The sequence below is a fragment of the Rattus norvegicus genome, chromosome 6 (genome assembly GCF_036323735.1).
Source record: "Rattus norvegicus strain BN/NHsdMcwi chromosome 6, GRCr8, whole genome shotgun sequence".
Classification (NCBI taxonomy): Eukaryota; Metazoa; Chordata; class Mammalia; order Rodentia; family Muridae; genus Rattus; species Rattus norvegicus.
In genome coordinates this window covers 93389065-93415121 of record NC_086024.1, presented here as the reverse complement: position 1 = coordinate 93415121, position 26057 = coordinate 93389065, and the positions used below count along the sequence as shown (strand labels likewise).

Below are 26057 nucleotides of genomic sequence, written 5' to 3'. Positions count from 1 at the left end.
AACAGAGTGAAGGGCTGGGAGCACAGTGCACTGGTAGAGTTGCTTCCATGGGAAATGTAAGGGCTTGGTTTAGACCCTAGCACTGTGCATGTGCATACTTGAACAGAGACAGACAACAGAGAGGGGGAGTTGGGTGGGGGAGAGAATTAGTAAATAAGACTAGATTGGGGAAAGATAAGATGGACTGAGTCTGCTGTAGTGACCATTGAGAGTCCTGCGGGGTTCCTTGATACTGCATTACTTTGCCTTTAAAATTATCTATTTGCCCCCGAGGTCAGATATTCAACCCGTTTTCTTTCAGAATTCAGTATTGTACACAAGAAATAATTATCTTCCGTGAAGACTTAGTGAATAAAATGTGTAGAAACTGTGTCCGCTTTCCTAGCAGCAGTTTGGATATTCCTACCCATGTAAGTAGACTTCTTTGATAAACTACTTTGTTTTATAGTTATTTCATTAATTTGTGTATAAGGGTATTTTCCCTGCATGTGTGTATGTGCACCATGTGTGCCTGATGCCTATGGAGGTCAGAAGAGAGCATTGGATCCCTTGGGACTGGAATTACAGACCGTTGTGAGCCTCCATGCAGGTGCTGGGAATCAAACCCAGGTTTTGTGCAAGAGCCACAGGGAACCACTGAGCCAGTGCTCCAGCCCCGGGTCTGGTTTTAAAATATATTGTTTTAAGCATGTGTGTGTCTTTGAGAATGTCTGTGCACGTGTATGTGCAGGTGCCCACAGAGGACAGAAGAGGGCACTGTGTCCCATGGAGCTGAGTTACACATGTGGGCAGGCAGCCTAGCATGGGGGCGGGATCTGAACTCTGGTCTCATATGGCAGCATGCTTGCCTAACCATTGAGCCATCTCCTCAGCTCTTCTGGGTTGTTTGTTTTGTTTTTTTTTTTGGGTTTTTTTGTTTTGTTTTGTTTTTCTGTATTTACTGAACCATTTTAAAATTTGCATTTTATGAACATTTATTAAGCTCTGTTGTGCTTACATTTTGATGTTTCCTTGTGGTTTGAGGTAGTAATTGGGTTTTGTCTGCATATCAGGACTTGTGGCTTTCTACTGAAGAACCTAGAGAACAGCTGTAGGCCAGACCAAGCAGGGACCTTGTTTAAACTTCCCATTTCCCCTTAAAGCTCTCAGATTTTACTTTTGAATATGTGTATAAGATGTTCATATTTCTTGTGTTTATTACATATTTTGTATGGTGTGTTCACATCAGGAGGATATGCAGTGTTTATTTTGTAAATTCAAAGTTCCCAAATTTTCAGTTGTCACTGAGATGTTTGAAAGTGAAGTAAATCACTTTTATTCTGTTATGGATCCAGGCTGGCCTGAATCCATAGGCTCAAACACGCTCTTAGCCTCCTCTGTAGCTAGGCAACAGGCATGTACTGTCATGTCCAGCACTATCAAATTGTTATTATTAACTGAAAAAAATTTTTTTGAGACAAGATCTCACACTGTAGCTCAGGCTGTCCTCAGATTGATGGCAGTCAATCTCCTGCCTCAGCCTGTGTGCTCTTCTTTTGGATCTGAATTAGTAGAGTTTGTTATATGCACAGCTGACTCAAAATGACTAAAGGGGAGGGTCAGTGTTACGATAAATGATAATTTCATTCTAAGAGAATGTTTATTGATGGTTGATTCAAGGCTTCCTTGACTTGTAAATATTCTAGGTCTTCATGAAAACCAATAATGTAAAACTACTTGTGTCACTTTCCCTTTACAGATGTACTGTTTTACTTTGTTGTGTTCTGTTGCAGTTCGTAAAGACTGTCTTATCTCAGGGACATCTGGCTCCTCTCCCTCTTTACGTGTCCCCCGTCTACTGGGCATATGACTACACTTTGAGAGTGTACCCAGTGCCCGATCTGCTGGTCATTGCAGACAAGTACGATCCGTTCACCGTGACCAACACCGAGTGCCTCTGCATAAACCCTGTAAGGATGTTGTGGGCGGTCAAGAGGATAAGTTTTCTTTCTTTTCTCTAATTTTAAAAGTTGTCTCCTTTGGGGGCCTGTGTATCAAGTGAGAATCAGTTCTCTCCCTTCCACCATGTGCGTCCCAAAGATGGCTCAGCATTAAGTTCCTTATGGATTAAACCTCTTTGACCCTGTAGCACATTCCCATGACTTCATAGAGATTAAAGTCATTGTTTCAATCAAATGTGTAGTCAGACACTGATACAGTTGGTATACATAGGAGATTTTTAAACTCTCAATATGTCATAATAACGTATTGTAAGTTTTTAAGTAACAAGCACACCAAACTGTAAAACCAAACAAGTATCTTTCCTTTTCAAAGTAGCGAAGCCATGTACTCTGCAGCTCCTCCTTGGGAATTGCTTTCAGGTCCTGTAACAGTTTCTTTAGCCTTGTTGATGATGTTGCTTGTCTTTTGAAAATTGTGACTTGCAGAAACAGCTCAAATGTCCAGAATCCAAGCATGATAAATGATAGTTGTGGTTTACTATTTCATTTTTATCTAGAACCCTGAAATAGTCAAGCTGCTTTAGTCTGGAAATATGACTGAAAAGGAGAGCCTCTGTGATAACCCTAGAGCTTCTTCATCATGAACAGTCGTGTGTAGTTACCGCTCAGTGGCACTGGGGGACAGACTGGGATTCTGCCAGCCCGTTATTCAAGGGAATGGCAGGGAAGACTCCTAAAACAGGAGTCCGCCTTCTATGCATGTTCAGTATTTTACAGTACTACTTGATTCCGCACTGAGAGCCATGCTGAATCATTCCCAGTGACATTTGTTGGCATATGTCAACTTAAAAAATTACTAGATTGTGACATTTTATAGTAACCTTCTCTATAAAGAACACCCTAGTATCTACTCTATTTTACTGCCACATCTTATAAGTTATAACTAAGAAATGTGATTCTGCGTGACTATGGTGACACACACCTTTAATCCCAGCTCTTGGAAGGCAGAGGCCAGCCTGATCTATAGAGCTAGTTCCTGGACAGCCAGGGCCATACAGTTAAATCCTGTCTTGAGAAAAAGAAAGGAAGGAAGGTAGGTAGGTGTGATTCTAGAAATAGGAATTATTCTATACAAGACAATAGTCACTTATGGGTATTTTTGTCTTCAAAGGGCTCCTTTCCAAGAAGTGGATTTGCATTTAAAGTTTTTTACCCTTCCAGTAAGACAGTAGAAGACAGGTAAGCCTGCCCACCAGACACAGCCGCGGTTTTCTCTTGGGTCTGTATTGCTGCCAGTCACATTGATAGGTAGGTTTAGATTTTCCTTGTGTGTCTGATCTTGGTTGCTGTTTATGTTGACAAGGACTTTCTTCAGTGGCTTCTCTGGCTGGCTGTGTAGGTGGCCTTGTTCCCACAGGGATAACACATGAAGATGCTTCCTATTCAAAGCATAGGTAAACGGGCAGCAGAGTAGAGAGAGAAGCTGGATGTCTGTACTGATGGGGTTCAAAGGTCTTAGAACAAAATGATCACCAGGTAAGAGTGGTGCCAGAAGCGGCACCAGAGTCCTGGAGCTGGAGTTACAGGCAGTTGTGTGCTGCCCAATGTGGGTGCTGGGAACTGAACTCTGGTCCTGTGCAAGAACATCAGGGTTTTAAGCCACCTCTCCAGCTCCTAAACTACTTTGTTTCAGAGACAGGGTCTCACTGTGTAGCTGGGATTATAGGCTTGTGCCACTATACCCAGGTTTCGGAGTATGTGTTTTTAAAGCATAACCCCCACCCCACCGTATACTGGGAAATATCAAAAAATGAACACCATCCCACACCACACTGGGCACTGTCAGGCCACTTGGCACCAGCAGGGGGGTCTCATCTAGGCAGACTCTGGCCCAGAGCTCTCAAAACGTCTCCACCCGACCACCCAACTCGCTAAGTTCCCCATCTCATTCTGCTATAGAGTGAACTCAGGCTCTTGAACATACTAGGGAAGAATTTTACCTCTATCCCCAGCTCTTTTATTTCTGAGGGTAGCACATGAACTTGCAGTCTTACCTCAGCCTCTGGAATGGGTCACATCACACTTGGCTTCTGTTTCTTACGCTTGTTTTTTTGAGCATTGGTTTGAAGCAATCTTTCCTTTCTTGATCAGACTTTTGTAAAAAAATCTCTTTAGAACAAGCTGGCCATGAGACACATTTTTAGTGTTTCCTCTTGAATTTTAACACTGTGAATGCATTAACTGACCTCTTTAAACATAACTGCAACTAAGTAGCAAGAAAGGAGCAGTTGCTCACTGCTTTTATTTTTCTATTTCAGCAAACTTCAGGGCTTTTGAGACTTATGAGACTACGTGAATGAACTTTCTTATTTTTATCTTATGTATTTTGTAAATTAAATTGTAATAAACCTATGGTAAACCTTAGAATGTTCTACCCATTGTACTTTATAAAAATTTGGTACTATGTTATACTTCAGCTTTTATAGAGAATTTCTTGGTAGTCTCAAAAATAAGTACACATCTGCACTTGTTTTCTTGTTTCCATGCTAGTTACACTCCAGTGTAAAAAAAAAATACTAGAAATTTTGTGAATTGTTTTTAATCTAACTTGAGTTACATAACTATATAACCATAGTAATTCTAATAATATATTAACAGGTTTTTTTTATTGTTTAGCCACAAAATTTCTTCTTAAAAAGTTGAGGAAAATCTATCTTTGGAGTATTGGTATATTTACTACATAATTACCCATAATTGCCTTTTGGCAGTGGAAATTTTAAAGATTTATTTATTATATAAATACACTGTATATCTCTTCAAACATGCCAGAAGAGGGCATCAGATCTCATTACAGATATTTATGAGCCACCATGTGGTTGCTGAGATTTGAACTCAGGACCTCTGGAAGAGCAGTCAGTGCTCTTAACCACTGAGCCATCTCTTCAGCCCAGCAGTGGAAATTTTAACTATTCCCATAGGGTGGGTCGGCCAGTCAGTAGGTCTGTCTATCTGGTTTTTCAAGACAGGTTTCACTGCAGCCCTGGGTATGTATCTGCATTTTCAAGACAGGGTCTCATTATATAGCCCTGGCTGTCCTAGAACTCGATCTGTAGACCAGGCTGGCCTTGAATAGAGATCCACCAACCTTTAACTCTGCCACCAACACCCGGTTATTCCCATAGTTTTTAAACTTACCAAGTGTAAGGCTTTTGCTATTAAGCTTTTGTTATGCTGAGGATTGGCCCCACGACCTCACCCACTGCTAGGCCCAAGCCCCATAGCTTACTTTAAACACGAGTTTCACTTTTCTGTGCCGCTATAACAATACCAAAGACAGGATAATTTATTATGGACAAGAACTTGGGTTTGAGAGTAATAGTAAGAAAGAAGGGCAAAAATAAGGACTCAGGAGTTGGGGATTTAGCTCAGTGGTAGAGCGCTTGCCTAGGAAGCGCAAGGCCCTGGGTTCGGTCCCCAGCTCCAAAAAAAAAAGAAAAGAAAAAAAAAAATAAGACTCAAAAAGGGGTTGGTGTTTAGCTCCACGGTGGAGGGCTCATCTGACTTGCACAGGACTAGAAGTTCAAACCCAGCAAAATGGCAGACTTGTCCTGAAATTTGAAAATAGAAAGGTGACTTAAACTAGGTAACCAATTCTTGAGGCTGTTGACTGATTCTCTCACATACTTTAAAGAGCTCCCAGGACTCCCCTGCCAGCCTCAGTTACTACAGCAGAGCTGCAGGACTTAAATGAGAGGCTATTTTAAAACATGATCACTACGGGGCATGGGTGGCACGTGCTTTTAATCTCAGCTCTCAAGAGGCAAAGGTGGGTACATCTCTGTTGCTCCGAAGCCAGCTGGACTCCGTATCAAGATTTAGCCAGCTATGGTGAGGTCCTGTCCCACACAAAACTCAAAAACTTCCAAACAAATTCATAGCAAAACCAGACAATACAAATAAGACAAACCTAAAAATGTAAATGTTCTTATAACCTGCAATCTCATCATCAGAAATAACCTTTAGAGGGCTGGAAAGAAGGCTTAGTGCTGGGGGCTGGAGAGATGGCTCAGTGGTTAAGAGCCCAACTGCTCTTCCTGAGGTCCTGAGTTCAAATCCCAGCAACCACATGGTGGCTCACAACCATCTGTAATGAGATCTGATGCCCTCTTCTGATGTGTCTGAAGGCAGCTACAGTGTACTCATACAATCAAATAAAATCTTAAAAAATAAACTTATAAAAGAAAAATAAATTTATAAAAAAAAGTGAGTTCAATTCCCAGCAACCACATGGTGGCTCACAACCATCTGTAATGGGATCTGATGCCCTCTTCTGGTGTGTCTGAAGACAGCTACAGTGCACTTATTTAAAAAGAAAAAAAGAGTACTTGATTCTCTTCTAGATGATCAGGAGGGGTTCAGTTCCCAGCACCCATGTCAGGGGCCCACAATTTCCTGCTCTAGGGGCTCTGACACCCTCTTCTGGCCTCTGTAGATACCTACATTCATGTACATAGATATATATACACACACACCCATAAATTTAAAAAAATCTTTATTTTTTTTGGTTTTCAAGACATGATACATACAGGGTACCAGGTAATCCGGTTCCACCTGAGAAAAGCAGAGTTCTGGGTTTCATGAAACTTACGTTCAAGTGATGGAAGGCCCTGTGAAACTATACCAAACATACCTTACAGTGTCATTTGACACATTTGACAGGGTCATTTTTGACAGATGCTTGGAGGTAAGAACACGTCAGTGGGTATTTAGATGACATTTAAATTCAAAAGACTGGTGATGGCAGGGTGGGTTAAGAGGACTGAATAGTAGTGATATGAATCAGTTCAGGTTTGAAGATACTAAGGCAAGGGCTAGTTAGAAGTAAGGTGGCTAAGCAGCTGAAGCCCCTGTATGGAGTCTGACAACCTGAGCTGGATCCTCTGCTGGGGATTATACATCACAGAAGGAGAATAGACTTCCTCAAGTTCTCCTGACGTCTACTGGAGTTCACAATAAATGAATGCAGTAGTAGCTATAAAGAGACCAAGACCAGACAGGAAGCAACTTATTACAAAAGCCTTTCGGAGAGCAGCCAGTGCCTGCTCCTATCTGCTGAGTCATCTTTCCAGCCCTACAAAGGATCTTTTCTTTCTTCCTTCTAGTGGTTTAACATTAAGCTACCAGGTTGGCAGGATGGCTCAGTGAATAAAAGTATTTGTTGTGCACAAGCCTCACCACCCAAGTGCCATTCCCGGAACGCACACTGGGAGACACACTCCCAGAAGTTGTCTTCTGACCCACACATGCGTTTGTGGCAAATGCATGCGTGTATAACAATGATAAAATTGCAGAAGTACATTAACTTATCCACATAGGTAGAGGAAGCAGTGAGCATCTGAATCGGACATTTAAGCACCCGATGACATTTAAGAGGGAAGAGGAGACGCACTGGTGACGCCCGTGTACAGGGAAGCTGTGACAGATGAAGGGCAAGGACAGAAAATTACGAGAATTCAGTACTGAAAATGAGAGAGGAAACCAAGGCAAGGAGTCCATTTCCAGCCCTTTCAAGCTCCATTACTCAAATGGAGACATCCGATGGACAGTTGGACGAGTCTAGAGTTTAGAATGTGAAACAGAAGTTGGTTATTTGAGTTTCATTTACTTGTTTTGGTTTTCCAAGGCAGGGTTTCTTTGTGTAGCCTCGATTTTTCTGGAACTTGCTTCCAGGCTGGCCAGGAACTCAGATCCTCCTGCCTGTGCCTCTGAGTGCTGGGTTAACGGTGTGAGTCACTGCTCTGGCCAAGTATATATATTTAATTTGTGAAAGAGATGGCCTGTCGGAGATGAGATGCCATCCAAGTCTTGGGACACTCTACTTAAAATCGAACAGAGGAAGGCCTGCAGCTTGGGGGAGAGAATGCTTGTCTTGTACGTGTCAAGCCCTGGGTTTGGTTCTGTGACATTCCCTTCCACAAAAAAGGATGAGTTAAGAGAGAAGCCAGGAAAAGCTCTTGTTATTGAAGTAATGCCAGTGTAAACTGCTAAATGCTGCACAGACAAAACCGGTGTGGGACTGACCAGCTATCAGTACATAACCATACTCTGGGATAGCTCAGGGTAGAGCTCATGCCACAGGTGGGACGTCCTGGGTCCCACACCTAGCCCTATAACAAAACAAAGTTTCTATAGTCTGGCGCTAAAACTCCATTATCTAACTACAGTGTCTGCTGCATTAGTTCCTTGTGGAGCACTGTTAGAGACGACAGAATCAATCTAAGGATATGTGGTTTAAAAAAAATAAGTGAAGTTATAATTCTATTCTCAACCCAGGGAAATTGATCAGGACAAAGTCTATAATTTTGCTAAGTGATTTATGAGATCTGACATTTACATTACAAAAAGTGAACACCTTTCCAGTGCTTACTGGGCTCTGGGATCTGCTTGGGGAGTCATTTTTTTGCCCCCAAGGGTTTCTGAGGGACAACTATGAGGTGAAATACCTGAAAATGGAAAGGGCTTAAACATTGGTTCTGCAAAGTGCAAAGAGTCAGATAAAGTTAGGTTTGAGAATTGTAGCCTTGGCTAGAAAACTTCTCACTTGTCTGTGAAATTAAACAGTTAATAAGACACAGCCACAGCGCTGAAAACGAGGACAATTACCATGACAGACTGCAAAACACACGTATCCTGACGCAGTAGTTTAAAGCACGGAACAGGGGAGCCTATTTCTAGCAATTTCCACTAGATCACTGCCCCTCCTCCTGGGTGTTACCATGGCAACAAAGCACGCGCTGCCCTGATAATTCAGCCGTTACCTTTCTGAGCTGGTCAGTTCCTCATGAACCTGACTCTGAAGCGCATCCTAGACACTCGGTTCACGTTGATTCTTCACTGGGTCTGGGTGAGGGGCCGCGTGGGTCACCATGGCCAAGACGGCAGCCTCTTCAGCGCTGGAAGACTTGGATCTGAGCGGAGAGGAGGTGCAACGGCTTACCTCCGCTTTTCAGGACCCAGAGTTCCGCCGAATGTTCTCCGACTACGCCGCGGAGATCACGGACCCTGAGAACCGGAGGCGCTACGAGGAGGAGATCACAGCACTGGAGAGGGAGCGTGGGGTGGAGGTGCGGTTCGTGCACCCTGAGCCGGGCCACGTGCTGCGTACCAGCTTAGACGGGGAGCATCGCTGCTTCGTCAACGTGTGCAGCAACTCACTGGTAGGCGCGCCCAGCAGCCGGCCAGGCCCCGGGCGTGGCGGCACGGCGGCCGGCAGCCACTGGTCCCTGCCCTATAGCCTGGCCCCGGGCCGCCAGTATGCGGGCCGCAACGGTAATCGCTACACCGTCTACGACGTGGTCTTCCACCCGGAAGCGCTTGCGCTGGCCAGGAGCCACGAGCGCTTCCGCGAAATGCTGGACGCCACGGCCCTGGAGGCGGTGGAGCAGCAGTTCGGCGTCAGGCTGGACCGCAGGAACGCCAAGACCCTGAAGATCAAGTACAAGGGGACGCCGGAGGCCGCAGTGCTCCGCACGCCCCTTCCCGAGGGCGTCCGGGCTCAGCCCGAGGGGGAGCTGCCAGGGCTTCTCCCGTACCCACCATACCCGTACCATTACCCCGCGGCTGCGGAGAGCACCGCCCGCTCGCCCGCGTCCCCGGCTCCCAAGGCTGTGCAGCGCCCGGAGCCCACCGAACCGCGCTGCTCCGTGGTGCAGCGCCACCACGTGGACCTCCAGGATTACCGTTGCTCGCGCGACGCGGCCCCAAGCACCGTGCCGCACGAGTTGGTGGTCACCATCGAGCTGCCGCTGCTGCGCTCGGCCGAGCGGGCGGAGCTGGAGGTGAAGGGGAAGCTGCTGTGCCTAGATTCCAGAAACCCCGACTACCGACTGCGGCTCTCGCTGCCGTACCCGGTGGACGACGGCCGCGGCAGGGCACAGTACAATAAGGCGCGGCGGCAGCTGGTAGTCACGCTGCCGGTGGCGCTGGCGGTCGCGCGCCAGGACTTCTCGACGACACCGGAAGGGCCTACGGCCGAGACCGGAACTGACAATATAGCCTGCACTTCCGCGGGCGATCTTGCCGGGGCTCGGGAAGAGTCTGCAGATAGTTCTGGAGCTGACCACGGGAGAAAGAGCTGTGTGGTAGCCCCAGATGCCGGGACTGCAAAAGCTGAAGGGGAGCTCGTTCCCGAGCCGGAGCAGGACTTCGGAGGGGACTCAGTGACACCACTAGGCCCCGGGGAAGGGACAACTCCTGAGAACCGAAGCCTCCTTTATTCTGCTTTCCAGAGCGGCGACGCTGAATCCCTTGCGGAAAGATCGGGAGTGTACGGAGACCTCAGTGTCCAGACTAGTGAGGAACAGGAGGGGACCTGCCACGACACCTCGGGCTCAGACATGGGTGGCCCGGGAACGGAGAGCATCAAACCCTTGTGCCCTCCTTTACAGTGTAATCAGGATGAAGACTCCTTGACTTTGCTCATCCAAGTGCCTGGGATTCAGCCGCAAAGTCTTCACGGGGATCTGAGTCCCTTCAGTTACGAACTGTGCTTCTCCACACAAGACTCAGGTTACTCCTTCACTTTGCAGTTTGCTCCGGAAAATAAGTTGAGTACCAAAGAACCTGCGATTAGCATTTCTTTAAACAATGCTGTCATAGTACTGGCAAAATCTCCAGAGAGCCACGGACTTTGGCGAGAGTGGTATTGGGGCTTGAACAAGGATTCTTTGGAGGTAACCGTTCTCACTATTTGAAATACTCTTATCTTACTATAAACATTTTTGTTACATGGACATAAATATTTTCTATTCGTTCATATAATAGTGCAGGTTAAGCTCATTCGCAAAGCGAAGATTGCACATGTTCTAAAGATGCACTTCAAGTCTTCAGGGTTGTTTTGGGGTCCACCGACTGACTAGAGAAAACTGGATTTTAGTGACTCCTAGACTTCTGGAAACTTATGCAAGAAAATTGAGGGTTCTATCTCTTTTGAGAAAAAGGTTATATCGTTAGTCGTTCTCAAAAGGACTTGTGGTAAAAATTCCCTCCAAAGTGCTCCTATTTTAACTTGGGAAGTCACTTGCTTCCAAGCTTAGAATTTGTGCAAGTAATGATAGATTTCTTCCAGAGAGGAAGTAATTTACGTTCTATGCTGGGGTTGGAGATTGAGCTCAGTGGTAGAGCACCCTTGCTCTAGGCCTTAGTGTCCTTTCCTACATCCCATTTGGCCATTTGAGGCTACTTAACTCAATGAGGGCTTAAATTCAGTAAGGTCGCCCTCTGGTGGGTGCTGTAATTTACAAAGAAAGTTTCCCTCCGTTTGCTTTTAGTTGTCCTTGCCCCTAGTGTTTGACCCAAGGAGCAACTAAATCAGAAACACTTCTGGGCAAACAAACTGACTGGCGAAATGTAGGAGGTTTAGGATATATACGTTTAGTTTTAGGATAAATCTGTTTTGGTTCAGGAGCCTGAGGAAGAAGGATTAGGAGTTCGAGGCCAGTCTGTGTTTTGTAGTGAGACACGGTTCTAAAGAAAATAAAAAGAAAATTGGGAGTAGTGAGACATGTATAATCATTTTATTACTATTAGTGTTTTTATCATAGAGAGACTTGTGGCTTTCAAGGCCAGAATTGTCACTTTACACATAAAAAGTACAAAATACATATTTACACCCTAAATAGTAACTAGGGGACTTCATAAGAGTTTTAGGGCTAGTGAATTCAGCCACTTTTATAATATCAGTCATTAGGATAAATATGAATTTTCAGTAGTTTAATGGTACCATTGCCATACAAATATTCCCATGGATTGGCTGAAAATCAAAATATTTGGCGTATCTTTTTTCAGAGTGAGGCAAAGGTAATAAGTGAATGGATGAATTAATGAATATAAGACTATGAATCTTGGGGTTGGGGATTTAGCTCAGTGGTAGAGCGCTTGCCTAGCAAATGCAAGGCCCTGGGTTTGATCCCCAGCTCTGGGGAAAAAAAAAAAAAAGACTATGAATCTTCAAATGTTAGCAAGGCAAACTGCTCTAAATATAAAATTCTTCCAATTCATTAGTTCACTTGCAAATTCAAATATTGTTCAATCTAATTGAACATAACTTGAAACTTATCTCTGATTTTTGTCCCCTTCTTTGGACAACTTAATAATCTTTTCTTTGTAATTACAATATTTACTTAAATAAAAGCATAGAAGATAATCTTATTTGGGGTAACACTGAACCAATCTTATAAATTAAATAATTTTAAATGTGGTTAAATGGCTAATTCTCACCTGATATGAATAGGAACAAATTATATGGTATTTGGATTTGGGTGATAGTGATGTTTAAATTCTCTATTAATAGTTGAAAAATCTTTTGTCTTAAAAACTACTTAGTATAAGTAACTATATACACATAAAATATTTCACTCTATACTATACAACTATATACAGTAAAATATTCCAATTCTTAAAATTAAAACATATGGTGACTTCTTTGAAAAGTCCATACTCCTATTTCAAGTGTGTCTCTCCTGAGTGCCTCTCTTTCGCTCTCCTCTTTTCCTGAGACAGTGTCTCTCTGTAGCCTTGGGTGCCCTGTCACTCTCTTTGAAGACTACACTAACCTTGTCTTTTGCCTCCTGAGCACCGTGAGTAAAGATGTGAGTTGCTATGCCCAGCTCTGGGCACCTTACTTTTCCATTATCCTTGTTCTTAAAGTCAGTATTAAAATATTTTTGTTAAACCCCGACATTGCTTCAAAAATTAAAAATATGGAGAGATGGTTCAGTGGTTAAGAGCACCGACTGCTTTCCCAGAGGTCCTGAGTTTAAATCCCAGCAACCACAGATGGCTCACAACCATCTGCAATGGAATCCAATGCCCTCTTCTGGTGTGTCTGAAGACAGCTGTACTCACATACATAAAATAAATAATTCTTAAAAAACAAAAAAGAAAACAAAAGAAAAATAATTAGAATGTACTTTTTTAAAATACTGTGATCGGCTCTTACATGGCTAAGAACTTTCATTTATTGTTGATTTCATTTTGTTAATGACACAGAATCTGAGGTGGCCTGAGCTAGCCTATGTAACTGAAAGTGACCTTGAACTTACAATCTTCCTGCCTCTACTTCCCAAGGGCTGGAAAATAGATGTTTGTGCCACAGTTTACAGTCAAGAATTTAACAGGTATATTTGAACAGGTCTAGTTCTATTTCTTAGCTGGTTCATTAGGAATTAATAGGAGACTGAACTATAATGTCTAGGTTTCCTTTGTAGCCTTTGCTGTGAATATTCCTAAGACATCAAGAGGCACCAGCACTTAGGAGATGGAGACAGAAGGATTACCTGCAGGTACACAGAGGCTTCCCTGGGCTACCTCAGACACTATATATCTGGAAAAAAGAAAAATGCTATTTGTAAGTCATCCTGGTAGGAAAGCACATTTCTACTTTAGTAAACTTAGGGAAACCATCACAACTTCATTTTCTTTTCTCTGTCTCTTTAGGTAGATCTCACAAATACATGTTTTTCATATTCTAGGCAATACTAGATGTCTTTTCAGGACAGCACTTAGTGCTGGTGAGATAAGCATTTAACTTTTTTTTTTTTTTTTTTGGTTCTTTTTTTCGGAGCTGGGGACCGAACCCAGGGCCTTGCGCTTCCTAGGTAAGCGCTCTACCACTGAGCTAAATCCCCAGCCCCGAGATAAGCATTTAAAAAGCTGTAACAATGAACGTGTAATAAACTTTTGAGTTGCTTTTAGTATGACTGTTAAGTGTGACCTGTATGATAGAGTATTTTTTTTCTCCTTTTACTTTAGGAAAGATTGTTTATTGATGAAGAAAATGTTAATGAGTTTCTTGAAGAGGTCGTTCGCTCCCCACTGAAGCCAGCGAGGTCTCTGTCCCCTCCACTGATTGAGGTTCTTCAGGTCACTGAGGAGCAGATTCAGATCCATGCGAAGGTAAGACTTTAGTGGGCATTCAAAAATAGTGACTGATGGCAAGATTACGTCACGAGACTATTGGCCAGATGACTGTAGTTCAATTCTTGACATCGGAATTGGAAATAACTTGTATATAATGGCTGGGCAGAGTGGCGGCAAGACTTTTTGCGTGTCTACTGTGTGATAAAAATCTTCATTTTCATGGTACAAATCAATTTCTTGTGAGTAAACACTAAGGGGATTAGAAAGTCAGACGAGGGGCTAGGGAGATGGCTCAGTGGTTAGAGCACCGACTGCTCTTCCAGAGGTCCTGAGTTCAAATCCCAGCAACCACATGGTGGCTCACAACCATCTGTAATGGGATCTGATGCCCTCTTCTGGTGTGTCTGCAGACAGCTACAGTGTACTCACATACATAACAAATAAATCTTAAAAAAAAAAAAAAAAGAAAGTCAGACGAATTTAAAATTTACTAAACAGCAGTTGAAGGTGAACCTTGGAATCAGAATTTTATACCTAGACAAACTTAGCAGTTTGTCTTGTGGTTTGAAACCCAGAATCTTATATTCTGCATAACATTTATAAAAGTACCACAGCAAAAACATTTGAAGGCTCACACAACTCAAAAAGATATTCATCATGGCCTCACTGCTTAAAATATACCAACAGGCAATTTAGTTAGCTAACTCAAGAAAAATATTTATATGGGAGCAACTTCTGCCTATGCACCGTGTCACACATGTGGGCACACAAACAGTGAAGAAACATGAGCGTTTGCTGCATGTATGTCTGTGTACCACACTTGTGCCTAGCGCCCATGGATGCTAGAAGAGAGCATCGGATCCCTTGGAAGTGCAATTACACAGCTGTAAACACCATGTGCGTTGGGAATTGAACCCATGTCATGGAAGAGTAGCTATTGAGCCTCTTTTCTATCCCCTAAATAAAAGATTTTTTAAATCTGATTTTTAGAAGGATAGATGTTTTTAATCCAGATATGCATATATATTTAGAAAGTTTGCAGAGATAAGTCTCGGCTTTCCAATCAGGAATGACATCATAGAATTTACTCATTGTCTTTTAGCTGAACCTTGTTTGGTTATGCTTATGGCCTTCAACACTGGACAAAAACCACCTAGGAACTAGTATTCCTGACTGAAAAAGAAAAGTTGAGAAATTCAGTAATGCCCTTGTAGTAATTAAAGGTGTTTGTAGGCACTCCTTAAAAGCTTAGTCTTGGGGGTTGGGAATTTAGCTCAGTGGTAGGCCCTGGGTTCGGTCCCCAGTTCCGAAAAAAAGAAAAGAAAAAAAAAAAAAAAAAGGAGATGAGATAATTGGAAGGAATTTTCTTTTTTAAAAGTTTTAATCAGGCTTGGTGGTGCAGGCCTTTAATCCTAGAAATCAGGAGGCAGAGGCCTGATCTACACAGGGAGTTCCAAGACAGCCAGGGATGTGTAGAGAAACCTTGTCTCAAGAAAAGAAAGAAAAAAACAAGAAAGAAGGAAATGTGCATGTAAAGATTTTTAGTTTATGTGTATATGAGTGATTTGTCAGCATGTATATAGCAAGTGTGCTGGGGGTGGGGGAGGGCTGCCATATGGATGCTGAGAACTGAACCTGGACTTCCCAGCAGGTGTTCTTAGCTGAACCTTTTCCCCAGTCCTAACTGAAAGAATTTAATCACAAAATCAAAGCCACCAACCATTTTGCTTAATTTCAGGCAGATCTCAAGTTCCAAGCCAGACCCTATCTAAAATGTCTTAAGGGCTGAAGAGATGGCTCAGCACTGACTGCTCTTCTGGAAGTCATCCTAAGTTCAATTCCTAGCAACCCTGTAACCATCTATGCTGGGATCTGGTGCCCTCTTCTGGCCTGCAGGCACACATACAAGCAGAATGCTGTAAACATAATAAATAAATCTTTAAAAAAATTTTTTAAAGAAAAATTGAAGCTAGTTTGAGGTTGAGATGGCTCAGTAGGTACAGGTGCTTGCTGAAACCATGTGAAGGCCTCCAGAAAACACACACACTCACACACACACACACTCACACACACACACACACTCACTCACACACTCACACTCACTCACATACACACTCACACTCACACACACACTCACATACACACCCACACACACTCACTCACACACATACACACACTCACACACACTCACTCACAGACTCACTCACATACACACACTCACTCACATACACATACACACACTCACTCACATACACACTCACACTCACACACACTCACATACACACTCACACACACTCACATACACACTCACACACACACTCACATACACACACACTCACATACACTCACACTCACTCACACACACTCACATACACACCCACACACACTCACTCACACACACTCACTCACATACACACACATACACACACACTCACACACATTCACTCACAGACACACTCACACACACACACTCACATACACATACACACACACTCACTCACATACACACTCACATACACACTCACACACACATACACTCACTCACACACTCACTCACATACACACAAACACACACACACACACACACACACACACACACACACACACACACACACACACTCTAAAGGCACTCACTGCCAAGCTTGAGTTTGATCCTTCTGACCTCTTTGGGCTTTATCATGCATGAACACACATACATACATAAAAGCTGTGATTCAATTTCTGTTGCTTCAAATAATTACTAATTTGCTATTTCTCTTGATACAGTTGCAAGAATGTAGTGATCCTGATGGACTTCAAGGAAAGGAAAAAGGAGTCAAAGAAGAATGTCCTCTAAGTGAAAAAGAAAACACTGAACATTCTACCACCTCTACAGCTGACTCGAATTCATCTGTAGCGGTTGAAGGACTAAAAATAAACACTTGTGGAGCTGTGGGCCTCCAACAGGGCTGTCCTGATGTTCCTCATGTGCTGTCTGGAAAACGTCTGCAATCAGAGGCAAAAATGGATCCTGAGTTTATAAGAGAAAGTAGTACTGCCTACTCAGCTGAGGAGAAGGAAAATATAAAAGAGCCAGTAATAACTAAGGAGAAAAAAATAGGTGGAGATCACCTATCTTCATTACCGAACAAAACTGCAGTTCAAAACACACATGACTTTGACACTATAAAAGAAACCAATATGCAGGATGGTAGTGTGCAGATTATTAAAGACCACACAACTCATTGTGCATTCGATTTTCAGAATTCTTTGCTATATGATTTGGACTAATGTATATAATTTTGAAATTTAAATGTAAAAATGTAAAAAAAAACTGGGACCTAAAATAGCCTCTTTGTGTTTTTAACTATAAATTGATGTATAAACAAACATTTACAGTTGATTCTGTCCGGTGAGAAAGCTAGCAGACTACAGCAGATACCTGTAATCCCAGTGCCTAGCACTGGATACCTGATGGTCAGGTGAGGTCAGGCTCAGCTACATAATGAATTAGGGGCCAGCCTAGGCTATATGACACCATGTCTTTTTAAAAACAAAAAACCCCCTGGAGATAATTTTCTTGAACAGTTTCCTTAATAAGAGAAAATCTTTGTGATTTTTCTAATAGAAATATTTTTCTCAAAGTTTTTTTTTTTTTTAAAACATTTGGAGTTAACAGACAATGTGTCTCTGGGATTAAACCCAGGTCATCCGCCTTGGTGGGAAGGGTCTTTGCCCACTGAGCCATCTCTCCGGCCCCTTAGTTTGTGAGATATAAGTTGGTTCTATATTCCCTATGTAGCCTGGCCTACCCTCAAAGTTTTCCTGCCTCAGTTTCTGAGTGCTGAGACTATGGCATGCATCAGCATGCTGGACTTTAAAGATGCTTAGTTGTTGGCTCAGCGGTTAAGAGCACTGACTGGTCTTCCAGAGGTCCTGAGTTCAATTCCCAGCAACCACATGGTGGCTCACAACCATCTGTAATGAGATCTGATGCCCTCTTCTGGTGTGTCTGAAGACAGCGACAGTGTACTCATATACATAAAATCTTTAAAAGATAATTAGTTGTACTACAAGTATATACTGGGTTTGTGGTCAATTTTTATATTAAAGTTTCAAGATAAAAATTCAGAGTTAACGTTTCTTACCTAAATTTTCAAGAGTGCAATTAACTGGAATATGATGCAGGAATATAATGCTAAAATTTGTTCATATCGTATGTTCCAACGTATATTTATGTTAGAAATAGATTTTTAAGAAGGGAAAGAACTCTACTAACAGATAATGATCTAAACCAGTAGAAATGAAAGCTATTTTGTATTTTTTGAATTTGTCACATATACAATGTAAGATAATTTGGGGTGCAATTGGACAGCTCTGAAGATAAAGGTACCTGCTGGCAAACCTGACAACCTGAGTTCAATCCCTGGTACTTGCATAATGGAAGGAGAGAATCTACTTCTGCAAGTTTCTTCTGACACCTACATCTACTGTGACACACAAACTTGTGCACACACACAACACAAAGATAAAAATAGTTAAAAATGTATCTTCAAGTTGGGTATGGTAGTGCATACCTTTAATCCCACCTGCTGTGGCAAGTGGGTCTGTAAGTTCAAGGCCAGATCTACATAGCTTCAGGACAGCTAAGGCTACAAAGAGAACCTGTCTAAAAAACTGATCGTCCTTTTAGGGGCTGGAGTCAGTGGCTGAGCAGTTTAGAGCCCTTGCTCTTGTAGAAGACCCAGATTTTATCCCTTCCACATTATATATAGCTCATAACCATCCTAATTCGAGGTTCACAGGATTTGATGCCGTCTTCTAGCCTATGTAGGCACCAGGTGCACATGTGGTGAACATATATAAATGCAGGCAAAACATCAGTACACATAAAGATAAATTTAAATTTTTTAAGATAACTCAAAACCAACTCTTAAGTTCTTGGAAGTTAAAGTACTAAAAACATTTGGTTTTAAAGAATATGTTTAAAATTTTTGAAAAGGCTGGAGAGATGGCTCAGTGGTTAATGCTAGCTGCTCTTTGAGAGGATCCTAGCAGCTCACAACTATGTTAACTTCAGTTCCACAGGATCCAATGCCCTCCTCTGACTTCCACAGGTGGCACGAAGATACATATGCAGACAGAATACCCACACATAAAAAAAATAAATTTAACTCAAAACAGGAATTAAAGTCTGGCCATTTGTTCTGACAGAAGAAAATGTCTTTTATATCAAAATCAACTATTTTAAAAATCAATTTATAACTCCTAAAATGAGGTAAAGAGATCCTAACAGTTTTGTGTTGTATTTTAGAACAGCATGAAAAAGACGTAAAAGAGAAAGTCTCTGGGTTCATCACTAGTCCCAAGAACATGAGCTGATCTAGTTCTGTTTCAGACAAGGCTACTAATTACAACTAGCTTTTGAACGCTCCTGGAAAACATTTTCTTTGTCCTTTGAACTGGTGGTATCAGGTTAAGATACTATACTGGGGTGTAAACCTGGAGAATGGATTTACATCTTTCCTCATACAACACTGGGCATTATACACTTGGGAGTATAGCTTGGGGTATAGCCCTTGTATTGCATGCAAGAGGCTCTAATCCCAGTTGAAGGCAGAGGTGGGAGGGTTATAAACACAAGGCCAGCCAGAGCTACGCACCAAACCAATCTTTAAACAAGCAGAAAGAATAAGATAGCTCAGAGGGGAAAGGCATCTGCCATCAAAGTGCCTGGGGTTCTGTCTCTGAGAGTCACAGGGTAGAGAGCCAACATCCTCTGACCTTCAGCATGCACCACCAACACACGTGCACACCCACACGTGTGCACACAGCATACAAATGTGGTAAGACATCTCAAAAGCCAAAAACCAGACAACTTTTGTTTTCACCTTGAGAAAGCACACACATTTCCAATATGAGACGATGAAAACAGTAATTCTTGAGATGTTGGTTCAAATGACCAACAGTCATCTTTACACACAAATGAGCTCTCTATAACTTTTATGTAATTATATCATGGAAAAGTAATATAAAACATGGAGTAAGCCTAAAGAATGCTTCTTACTCCTTGGAGTTGGCACCGGTCCTGCTGTACGATGGCAGAACTGGACTTTGTATCATTTCTGGCCTTCAGAAACAGTTTAGGCCGTACTTCCCTTATGCAGCAGCTTTCCTCATGGTTCACTATCTGTGCCTGACTAATTTGAAAGCCAAACAATTTCTTCCTAAGAGAATGCACTGTCATGAACAAGCTTCATTTTAAAATCATACAATGTAGAGCTAGAAAATATTAAGATGTAATGCTCATTCTCAAAACTTCTAGAATGCCTTTATTGATACAAATAGAACATTCTGAAGCAAAATGATCATGGAACCTTTTATGCAAAAATGAGTATTTTATTTTGGCAGCACTAAAAAGAAAAAAGTCAAAACCACTGTATTTCTACATTGAGGTGAAAACATTGTTTAAACTTTCTTATTAATCAAATACATTCCAAAAGAATCATGTAATATGAAGGTTGAAAGCACAGGCAAATCTTAACACAATAGCACAGGGATCAGTAATACTGAAAATGACTCTTCCAACAGGGTGCTTAACAAACTTAATTTCTGAGTTATTAAACCAGTCAAACAATTCCTAATCACTGTGTCAATAGTGAAACTGGGTCTGTCCCAGCAATACTCTAATGATTTATTGTAATACTTTTTATACTGTTGACAGTTTTAAATAAATCTTGCTGTACTTAAAATAACTTTTGAAAGTGGAAAAGTATACAAAGTTTTAGATAAAAAGATTAACAGATGTGATTTAAATCAAATTTCCCCCTTTCTTTTTACCAATAATCTAATCATTACTTTTAAGCAGATACAGACTGAATTTTAAAACCCAAGTCTCAAAATGAAAATTTCAGTTTGAAATTTTAATCAGTCATAACTGAAAAGGATTACTATGTATTTGGACACCTTTTACAAGAAGTTTATGTATTAAAGCAGAAACCAGTTCCTATATCGTTTATTCAATTGTATATCCCATTGAGACAAATATAAAAAATAGAAGACTGTCACTGTTGCTTTTGCAATTGTGAATTTTTTTCTCACTGCAGTCTTCTATAACTTTTACAGAGTTCATGGTCCCTAATATCTCCCCACCCTCCATTTTTCCTAGGTGGGGAAATGGCTGCCATAGGAAACTTCTCACCGATAACTAGAGTTTCTGGAAACAGGTACTGTTTATTATTATTTAATAATGACTCAATTTGGGCACTCTGGGTGGATGGCCTACATGTTTTCTTGTGATGCATACCACAGTCTCCAGCATGAAAAATCCTAGGAGCTTGAGGAACTAAGACTTTCCAGACTTTAGGAAGACAAGCTAGAGTCAAATATTGAAGAGTCCAGTCCCAGTTATAATCATCGTAAGTACAGAAAGTGTCCGTGCACTCGATAAGCTTCTGATATGCATCTCGGGTCAAGGCTAGCCCCATATTGTGCTCTGTCGATTTCCAAGTTTTCACATCTACTTTGTCAGCAATACCATAGAAACTCCGAATGGTGGTGTAGGTCCCTAGAGAGAGGACGTCACACCCAGGACACTCCTGCTGCTTCAATTTCCACATCTTTTTGAAGACATGGTAAAAGTCTGGGGCTAAGTAGTGGTCCTCTTCCAGGAAAAGTATAAGGCCAGTGTAATCTTGAAGAACTTTGACTCTTTCCCATACAAAATGCAGCTTCCACCACCAGTGATGTTTGGTTTGCGAGAATTTGGCCTCTCTGTAATGGCCGAAGGAGTCTGGGTATTCGGCATTGATGCACCCCAACTTGAGAGCTGCATTCTTCTTCAGGTCTCTGGGGCAATCTCTGGGATCACTACCCGGAAACTCACTCGGGTACAGCTGAATGCTGAACGGAAAGAACACTTGCAGAACCGGACAGAAGTCCACACTAGAGATCAGACTGTTGATCTCTGCCGACCAGAAGTCATGGCTAAAGATGACTAGGACTTCGCGAATACCCTGGGCTTTTCGAAGCGAGTCTATCAGCAGCCTGAGGTATTCCGGCCTGTTATGCACTTGGACCACCAGCACCAGCTCCCCCGGACTCCAGGTGCCGTCTTTATCGACATTCCTCAGCATCTGATCAAAGTTCAACTGGTACACTAGGGACCGGTACCGCAGCGTTAGGTTGTCCACCTCCGGCCGCGGGACCGCGGGAACCAGAGGAGCGGCCGAGTCGTTAGAAACCCTGCGGATGCCTACGGACGCGGCGAAATGGCCCGCACCCCGTAGGGGCTCCGAGTCCAGCAGCGGCGGGGCAAGGGCGTCGTTCTTCCTTTGTCGCCCATTGCTACTCCAGAGGACGAAGCCGCAGGCGGCCACCACGAGCGTCAGGATTAGCACCTTCCGTTTGTAGATGCGGAACCTCATGGTCTCCAGGGCCGGGAGCGCGGGCGCGGAAAGGAGCTGGCGGCCTCTGCACGGAAGGGGCGGGCGGGCGGCGCCGTCGCCTTGGCCTGTAGCCCTAGGAACTGGCCCCCGGGGCGGCCCTCGCTAACTCATCCCCGGCCCCGGCGTCCTGGGGCCCGAAGGCTTTCAACTGCCTCGCGCCGCCCGAGCTCCGCACATCCTCTGGCAGTTGCAGCTCAAGCAGCCGCCCCGCCGCTATGAGCCGCGGCTTAGTGTCGCCTCGGTCCTCTCCATTCAGCACCCGGGGTCCCGGAAGAAGCCCAGCCACGGCCGCCACACCGTGGTTTCTTTACCTGCGCTGCCCGTGGCCCTGCGTCCTCTGCGCGCTCATCCTTGGTCGCACGGCGGAACGCCGACACCGAACGCCGCAGCCTCGCCCCGCTCCGGCAGCGACCGTTCTGACAAGCCGCGACTGGCCTGCTAGCGCCCCGGCCCTCCGGCCCACACCCTCCGCCCCGCCCCGCCGGCCACTGGTTGGCGCTTCCCAGAAGCCTCCGGAGGAGGCTGCTGCTTATTGGCTCGCAGTCCCGTCGCTCAGGTTCAGTTCCGACTTCCGCTCCATCCGTCCCTTTCCTGTTCGGCGCGTGCGGTTGAGGCGGGGATCGCTGCTGCCTGTCTCTCGGTAAGTCTGGAGTTGAGCAGTAGCCGGTTCCTTGGGGACTGCGGTTGCCTGAAGGCCGGAGCCGACCGAGCTCCTCGAGGCGTGGGAAAGGGGCAGGTGCTGCCTGCCGTGGCCTGAGGCCAGCCCGCGGCCCCCTCAGAAGAGACGCTCCAGCATGGCGGCTACTGGGCCGGGAGGCGCGCTGGGTGCTAACGACACGTCAGCCTTCGGACCGGCTGGCGGGTGACGGTGCTTTAGAGAGGTAAAGCCAAAACAAACTGACGTGGCTCGGGGGAAGGAACGAAGTCGGTTGTTGCAGAAACTACTGTATTTCGTTGTACGCCAATCAAAGCTAGAAAATGGAGAGAACTGGTGTGGGGTAGTCCGGAAAAAGTTCATCTCTACCCGGACGCCACTACATTGTCCTTTCAGAGAGCTATAATAAATTGAATTCTGTTTTGAGAACTGTATTGGCTACCCCAACTGTCTTGCTATTTTTTTTCTTTTGGATGCGGGTTATTTTTTTTTTCTTTTATATGATGCTCAGGCTGACCTTGAACTAGCTACTCTCTGCCTCAGCCTCCCAGGACATACTCTATCAGGTCTGATTATGTCTCGTTCTATTTCAAAAAGAAAAAGAAAAAAAGCTCCGGATTTTCTCTAGGCTTGAAGTGGTGAGGATTGAATCCCCATGTTTAAGCACACTAGGCAAGTGCTCAACCACTCAGCTGCTTGTCCTGTCCTGCCTCTAAGGCACTCAAATAGTTGTACACGTGCCTGGCCTTTTATTCATGTGAAAAATGGGTAATTAGTGAGTTTACACATTTTTGATCATTACTGTTTTTTTTAATATATTCCTACAAGTTATATCTGTTTAAAACTTGCATTTCAAGATCCATAATTCCTAAAACTTTATTACAGTTTTCATCGCAGACACTTCTGCTGCAAAGATGGTCAACGTACCTAAAACCCGAAGGACTTTCTGTAAGAAATGTGGCAAGCACCAGCCTCACAAAGTGACCCAGTATAAGAAGGGCAAGGATTCCCTGTATGCCCAAGGAAAGCGGCGCTACGACCGGAAGCAGAGTGGCTATGGCGGGCAAACAAAGCCAATTTTTCGAAAGAAGGCCAAAACCACAAAGAAGATTGTGCTCAGGCTTGAGTGTGTTGAGCCCAACTGCAGATCTAAGAGGATGCTGGCCATTAAGAGATGCAAGCATTTTGAACTGGGAGGCGACAAGAAGAGAAAGGGTCAAGTGATCCAGTTCTAAAACTTGTGTTTTCTTAGAGGAAAATACTGAAGCAGTAGAAAAATGACCTGCTAGAGAATAAAAGTTATTGTTACTGGTACTAAGCCTTATGTTTTGATTTTAAGTAAAATTGCATTACTTAGGGGGTTTTGTTTTCAGACATACTTTGAGTCAGGGTCTGCCTCTGCCTCCTAAGTATTAGGATTACAGAATTGTACCGTGTCCTATTTCTATGATGCTCAGTTTGAACCCAGAGCTTCCTGCATGCTAGGCTAGGTGTATACTAAGTGCCCTACAAGAAGTTACAGAGATAACCAATAGCTACAGAATAATGGGCACAAAACATGTTGTGGTTATGTAATTCATTTCCCAGATCTGGTGTCATTCCACTCAGAATGGCTTATAGACTAACATTTAACTGGTCATATCTTCCATGAGGTATTCAGATTTGCTATTTAATTGTTCATATTTTCCATTATTTTAGATTTGTTGATGTTGGTTAACTTACCATGGACAGTGATATATGTGTTGGGTAACTCATTAAAAAAAAATCCATTAAAAAGGGGGAGGGTAAAATTTGAATTCAACCAAAGAATTACTCCTTGGATGGTGGAGGTAAATAATACAATTAGGACTGGAGAGATGGCTTAGTAGCCCTAGCTGCTTTTTTTTTTTTTAATCTTATGTGTGTTGATTCTTTGCCTAGGAGTAGATATATGTGAGGTTATCAGGTCCCCTAGAACTGGAGTGAGAGACAGCTATGAGCTGCCATGTGGGTGCTGGGAGTTGAACCTTGGTCCTCTGGAAGAATAGCCAGTGCTCCTTACGGATAAAAGCCATCTCTTCAGCCCATGGCTGTTCTTTTTGTAAAACATCCCCAGCATCTACATGGCTCACAACTGTAACTATAGTTGTAGGGGATCCAGCACCCTCTGCTGACACCAGGCATGCATATGGAGCACAGACATCTAGAAAAGATACTCATTTGAATAACTTCTGGCTCAGTGTTTTATCTGAAACCAACTCTTATGTAGAAAGTTAAAGATAATGAGGAAAGCAAGCTTTTTCATTGGTGGGTGTGGGGGTGCCAGGAATTAAACCTAAGGACTTGTATATACTAGGCAAGTCTTCTACTACAGACCTATACCATCATTACCTAATTAAGAAATAAAATTTTTGGGAGACAGGGTGTCTAGCTTTGACTGTCTTGGAAGTATGTAGACTAGGCTGGCATTAAGTTCAGAGATCCACCACCCTCTGCCAACTTTAAGGTTTGCCACTATAACCGTTTGAATAAAGTTCTAAAAAAGTGTTCTATGCTGCTGGGCATAACTTTAAGCCTTTAATCTCAGCACTTGGGAGACAGGCAGGAGTTCAAGGCCAGCCTAGTCTACAAAGTTCTAAGAGTGCTAATATACAGGGAAACTATGTTTCGAAAAACTAGGGAGAAAAAAAAAATTTAGTAAAATGAACTATAGGTGAAATCTAGAGGGTCTCCTTTCTAAGCCAAACAGCAGCACATTAACACCAGGGAGGGCCGTCTCCAGTAGCCTCCATTCCTCCAAACCAATTAGCTCTGGCAGACCTGGAACTCATTATGTAAACCAGGCTAGCCTCCAACTCTGCTGGTCTCTGCCTCCCAAGTGCTAGAATTAAATGTGTATCATCACACCATGACTTTATGATTTGGGGGACAGAATATTTAGTGATAAATACTCCTCCCTGCTAGATCCTCAAGTAACACAATCAGTAAAAATGTTTCCACTTTCTCCTCAAAGGTGGAAAAGAAAAAAAAAAAAATCACATGTAAAGGACATTCTGAAATTTATAAAAGCTAACCTGCTTCAGTATTTGGTGAGTATATGGAATGTCTGAAAAACATTCTGAAACTATACTCTGAGAA

General features: G+C 43.2%; 5 protein-coding genes across 31 annotated transcripts in view; 3 read left to right on the top strand and 2 right to left on the bottom strand.

Moving 5' to 3' along the window:
* Pole2 (DNA polymerase epsilon 2, accessory subunit) overlaps window positions 1-4409 on the top strand; it is a 38070-nt gene extending 33661 nt beyond the window's left edge. For 26 of the 27 annotated variants that reach the window (XM_063261701.1, XM_063261686.1, XM_063261697.1 and 23 more), the window contains 4 exons: window positions 302-410; window positions 1773-1949; window positions 3112-3179; window positions 4259-4409. In XM_063261701.1, coding sequence (XP_063117771.1) covers window positions 302-410; window positions 1773-1949; window positions 3112-3179; window positions 4259-4277 — 373 coding nt within the window. In that variant the 3' untranslated portion in view covers window positions 4278-4409. The remainder of the gene's footprint in view (window positions 1-301; window positions 411-1772; window positions 1950-3111; window positions 3180-4258) is intronic. The other variant, NM_001169108.1, reaches the window with a different exon arrangement.
* Klhdc1 (kelch domain containing 1) overlaps window positions 1-8896 on the bottom strand; it is a 95250-nt gene extending 86354 nt beyond the window's left edge. The window contains exon 1 of the mRNA XM_039112250.2: window positions 8759-8896. The gene's annotated coding sequence lies outside the window, so the exon portion shown is untranslated. The remainder of the gene's footprint in view (window positions 1-8758) is intronic.
* Dnaaf2 (dynein, axonemal, assembly factor 2) lies at window positions 8799-17965 on the top strand. Its single transcript, NM_001014197.4, has 3 exons — window positions 8799-10672; window positions 13752-13895; window positions 16626-17965. Exons 1-3 carry the CDS (start codon window positions 8867-8869, stop codon window positions 17127-17129), a joined length of 2454 nt encoding a protein of 817 aa, NP_001014219.3. The 5' UTR covers window positions 8799-8866; the 3' UTR covers window positions 17130-17965.
* Window positions 17966-20216: 2251 nt separating this feature from the next.
* On the bottom strand, window positions 20217-22706 carry Mgat2 (alpha-1,6-mannosyl-glycoprotein 2-beta-N-acetylglucosaminyltransferase). Its single transcript, NM_053604.2, has one exon. The coding sequence runs from the start codon at window positions 22262-22264 to the stop codon at window positions 20936-20938; it is 1329 nt and encodes a 442-aa protein (NP_446056.1). The 5' UTR covers window positions 22265-22706; the 3' UTR covers window positions 20217-20935.
* A 157-nt stretch (window positions 22707-22863) lies between these two features.
* On the top strand, window positions 22864-24258 carry Rpl36al1 (ribosomal protein L36A like 1). The gene is given in 2 exon segments (NM_031105.2): window positions 22864-22925; window positions 23826-24258. A coding segment is annotated over 1 exon segment (321 nt). The 5' UTR covers window positions 22864-22925; window positions 23826-23854; the 3' UTR covers window positions 24176-24258.
* Window positions 24259-26057: the final 1799 nt, after the last annotated feature.